We start from the raw sequence: 5,344 nt of genomic DNA, 5'->3' as shown, positions 1-5,344 counted from the left end.
ATGCGGCACCGCTTTGCTCGTAATTGCCGGCACCAATTATGCAATTAGCGTCGCGCTCTAATGAGCGCGCAGTGTTATACGCGCGGAATCTAAACACCCGGCTATCCGACACCCACTCTGCACCCGCGCAGCACACCGAACCGTGTCTTTGTTTACCCCTAAAGCGCGATACGCCCCTATCCGGTTTAACTTTCATTAACGCATTATGCGTTATCACGAACAATACCAACCCGTAAGATTATTCCCCAGATGATGTGCATTTAATGCTCTATCAGCGCAAATATATATGCAAGTTTGATGATTAATCCTACGTAGTTGGAAAAGCACTTGGTACTAATTATATGGAAAATTGAATTTCGGTGAAATGATGAGTTTGTTTTCACATATGTATAATAGCTTATAGTAGTATTGTTTATATTGTTTATAGTGTAGTAAACAAAAGATGTCATAAACACAAAGCTCAATAAAGGATACATAATTGAATTTGTTATTAATTGAAATTTAACACATTTCACGTGTCCTAAACGGTTAACTCAAATTTTTATGTTAATTTAACGTAAGATGAATAATGTAAGATATTAGACATTAATACAAGTGTCATGTAAAAAAAGAAATAATATAAAAAATAATAAATTTCTAAGCAAACTGTGGAAGACTATTTTTTTAAAATAAAATTAACATTTTCGATATATTAAATTAACATGTATTTTATGCATTTATCGTAGAATTTACATTTTAAAACACATAATTTTTACTTCATCACTTACTCATAAATTATACTATTTTGACCCTAAGAAATGTTGAATATCATTTTAACATAAAATATTTAAATAGCATAATCACACTATATTAAATTAACACTCGAATGTATTAAAAATTCAACACAAAATTTTAACAAAAACTTGAATGGACATTTCCAACAAAATATTTTTTACTGTGTAGTTTTTTAGTTATAATGTATTTAAAAAATGTAAAATTTGTGCTTACAAAGAACCTTTACGTCATGGTTAAAAAAATATTCATTATTAAACTTCATGCGTATGACATCTTTTGTTCACGTACATTGTAAACTACATTGTATGTGAAATCTAACTCATTCCATCGAGATTTAATTCCATATAATTAGTGCAGAGTTTTTATGTAAAATTTAACACATTTTATATATCCCGAATGGTCCACTGAAATTTTTGTATTACTTTAGCATTAGATGAATTTGTTAGAAACTAACACAAGTATTATGTAAAAAATTAACACAAAAAATATAACACTGAAATTTGTACGCAAATTGTGAAAGCACATTTCTTTAAAAAATTAGCATTTACAGTGTATTAAATTTTATTCATTTATCTTAGCATTTACGTTTTAAAATACATTACTTTTATGTTAATTGTTCACTACTCATAAATTGCGTTATTTTAACACTAAGAAATGTTGGATACGAATTTAACATACAAAGTTCAAATAACAAAAAATTAACAAGCGGTTTTAACACAAATACAAAATTTGTTTACTATGTACCTCAGATTAATCGTTTTCGGCTATGAAATTTTTAATTAACCTGAAGCCTTCTTATGTAATAATTGATTCACAATTATCACAATTTTCTAAGCTTCAACGTTAAATATTTAAGTAATGGAATTTCAGGCTAGCATGTCAAAGCGACAAGTTAATAAAGGGATCTGTACAAGAGTTTTCCATTCTAATCGGTCGCTCCTCATGTTAAATGCCGTCGGCATGGCATCGAAGCCTTTTGTATCGATAAATGCGAACGCGCCTAGTATAACGAGCCTGTAACAAATCCGACGACGTGTGCCAACGTGTAAACACACTCCGCAACACTCGTAGCCACAATCCCTTCGCCCTCGCGCGCAGTGGGGCATCGCCGTCGGGATGATCGCACAATAAAACACTGGCATAATATTTCGCCCGGCTGGTTGAACACCGCAAATACACTCTAGGACCACATGCCGACCCTATTTCGCGCGGGGTGAGAAGAGACGAGGTGGGAAGGGATGAGAAAGGGAGAGAGACGCGTATGCCAGGGCGTTAGCGAGGGTGAGATCAGCGAGCGAGCCCCCGCGAGGTTCCATCGCGTGCTGCGGGGAACACCCGCGGGCCTCACGTTCCCCTTCGCGGATTAGCTTCGCTACATTTCGTCCCTTCTGTCGATGCGTATGTCCCGTCATTATGCCTCTAACTCTCTGCAAACGCAAAACCAATGGCACCGCCACCCACAGCGGACAAATTTTTCGGAGTAGCCGAAGAGATAGATTGCGATTGTTTTCTCAAGCTATCAAGTATTGTGATAAATTTACTTGGTTACTTAATTATTTTTTACGATTAATTATTTTGATAGCTTATTTATGTTGAAATATTTATATAGTTTTCTAAAACTTTATTTTAATTGACACTTAATTTTTTTTAACTCTCCAGAGCTGATGCTCGCCAAATAAAATACATTTGCCTGAATCTAATCTAAGACTCATTTTTATTAATTAAAAGCACTAATTAATGTCAAGGAACTAAAATAGCATAACTTGCATAAAAAAAGAATTAATATTAATATAATCATAAGTATATTTTAATAAGAATAATTTAAATTTGCAGGCGTAATATAAAAAAATTAAATTGTTTGATATTTTTGATAAAGATATGTATAACTGGGTCCAATAGATTCACCAGAGAGTTAAGATAAAAAATACATATCTTTGCTCATTTTTAGACTTTTTGGTTTGACGGAGAAGTATACGCTTTATGCATACATTGCATTAATATAATCATACAAATAGTAACAGAAAAAATATATCTATATTATACAACAGCCTTGACTGAAAAAAAAAATATTAGGCACCTTATTAACTATTATTTAAAGTTTCAGCCCAAAAATTGATTTATGACATTTATTGTAAATTATCCTTTGTTTTAAGAACCTTTTAAACTTATATAGGACTGGTAACAATGTAGGTAAAAAAATTCTAAATAAATTTAAAAAACATAGGTGCCTAATATTTTTAGCCAAGGCTATATATAAATGATAACTTAATCGTTCGTAATAAATTTCAGCTATTTAAAAATATTTAAAATTTGGTAAATTAAGAGACAAGCAAATAATAAAATTGTTTAAAATTGTCCATTGAAGGGTGCTTGATTTAATTGATTTTGACAAGTATCAAGAGTGTCTGCTTTTATAGGGAGCATACTAGTACGGACAGCTAACACGATTTCGTATAACGTTAAAAGTATATTCTGTAGGAGTACGTTTAAACGTGTATGCAGAGAAGGGAGAAAAGGCTGACTGCAGCCTGCGCGTCGTTTTCGCCGGAGGTCAGACGGCCGAAACGAGAATTGCTCGAATTTTGTTAAGTTTGGCAGCAATTACTTTTGATACCCGACACGCGGCGGTAATTGCGTTGGGCCAAGCAGAACGACGGGAGAGGGGTAATAATTCGCTAATATCAATTTCAAATTTCAATTAGTATCATCTCGACGTCCGCCTCTGCTCTTCTCCCTCCCCCCTCCCTCTCTCTCTCTCTCTCTCTCTCTCTCTTTCTCTCGATCTTTCTCTCTGTCCCTCTCTATTCGCGGACCCCACAGGAACACGCCATGATCTAAAATTCAATTTGTCCCTTCGTACCGGAGAGCCGCAAAGAGAGGAGGAGAGACATAGTGCAGCAGCAGGCGGATGAAGGGAGAAGCGAGAGATGAAGGGGAGACATCATGATGGAGTGAGCGAGATAAACAGCCGCACAGAGATAACGGGAGGGGGCCAACAGCAAGCGCGGGTGGCCGGGGGAGGTAGGTGGTCGCTGGTGATGAGGGGGACCGAAGGGGTATAGTTAGTGTACACCGGTTCTCTAAAGCCACTCGCGTGCACGCCGTTATATAACGAGAGAGAAACGGCGGGGGCCCCGTAGGCACGCGCATGCGCGACATGCCGACCCATTATAAATTGATAACTCCGCCGTTTATTAAGTTCCACGACCGATGCCTGCTTAGGCAAAGAGCCCTCTACGCGTCGCGTCGCTCTCTCGCTCGCTCGCGCTTTCTCTCTCTCTCCCCCTCTCTCTCTCTCATCCCGCGTACACCAGCTCCTCTCTCGCCGATACATACATTATTTATTTACGCGAGTTTACAATCCCTCTAATGGGGATTGGCGTAATCGGCCACCCATCCGTTCCCCTCCGCGTCCTCGCCCTCTCCAACTCCCCCGCACTCCCTTGTATAACCGCCCACCCCGCTGCAGCACGCCGCTGTCGCGCTCCCTCTTAATCATGTTTCACCCCGCTTTCGAAAATCCGCGCGTTGCACGGCGAAATCGGAAGTGGCTTCGATGCTCCGTTTTCCAAAGGCCAATACGCGATATCCCTGTACACAACAACGGGCCCAGAAAAATCTGACCGGATGAAGGGTTGGTCATGCCATAAGGCGATTAGAGATATATCTATTATTTAATTTCACGAAAGTTTGCCGAATTTTTCGCAATCGTGACATGATAGAAGTCTTATTTTCGACGATATAGATCACAAATTACTGATTTTTTTTTCCTTCAAATAGTTATAATATCTTAATAATTGTTGAAGATACTCGTATAGGGCTCTATCCTTGACGTACCGAGAGAAGTGTTTTGTACTTACGATAATAATTGCATGGTAAAATAAAAGATTATACAGCCTCCATTTTTATAGTTATTGTACTCTAATTGATAATTATTTTTGGTGCTAACTATATACAGCCTTAAGGTTAAAAATATTAGGCACCTTATTAATCATTATTTAAAGTTTTAGTATAAAAATTGATTTATAATATTTATTATAAATTGTTTCCAGAACCTTTTAAATTGATTTATAATGTTGGTAACAAATAGGTAACACACAATACAGGTAAAAGAATTCCAAATAAATATAAAAATATATACAGACCAAGACTGTATTTCTTTTGGTATGCCGAATTGCAAATGTAATTATTAATATTTCTAACTTTATAGCATAATAATTGTAAAAATGGAGCTTCTAACAATAATTACTTTATCATTAATTGTTTTATCATACAATCATAAATAAATACGAAACATTTTCCTCTCATTGTCAATTGTGTAATTTATTAAAACGATAAGCAAAAGATACTTATCTCAAAGCGCGTTTCCACCTTAAAAATATAATTTTTACGACGTAAAAGCTCTGCAATTGTAAAAAAAAATCTGATCGTAGCAATCTTTCTCTCTCTCTCTTTTTTTTACTGCAGAAGAGATCATGAAATCAACTGACACTGACGTGTGGTTGCAGATTGGCGCGGTCCACGCCCACCAGCCGAACAATAACCACCACCAGCACCATCAGCAGCAACA

The 5,344-nt window shown here is 36.5% G+C and overlaps 1 protein-coding gene across 1 annotated transcript in view; it reads left to right on the top strand.

Moving 5' to 3' along the window:
* Window positions 1–5,344, top strand: part of Drgx (Dorsal root ganglia homeobox) — a 57,273-nt gene that overhangs the window by 29,681 nt on the left and 22,248 nt on the right. The window contains exon 3 of the mRNA XM_018513784.1: window positions 5,283–5,338. Coding sequence (XP_018369286.1) covers window positions 5,283–5,338 — 56 coding nt within the window. The remainder of the gene's footprint in view (window positions 1–5,282; window positions 5,339–5,344) is intronic.

The sequence above is a fragment of the Trachymyrmex cornetzi genome, unplaced genomic scaffold (genome assembly GCF_001594075.2).
Source record: "Trachymyrmex cornetzi isolate Tcor2-1 unplaced genomic scaffold, Tcor1.1 scaffold475, whole genome shotgun sequence".
In the NCBI taxonomy this organism is placed as follows: domain Eukaryota; kingdom Metazoa; phylum Arthropoda; class Insecta; order Hymenoptera; family Formicidae; genus Trachymyrmex; species Trachymyrmex cornetzi.
The sequence above is the reverse complement of the archived record's forward strand: the minus strand, read 5'-3'. Positions and strand labels throughout refer to the sequence as shown.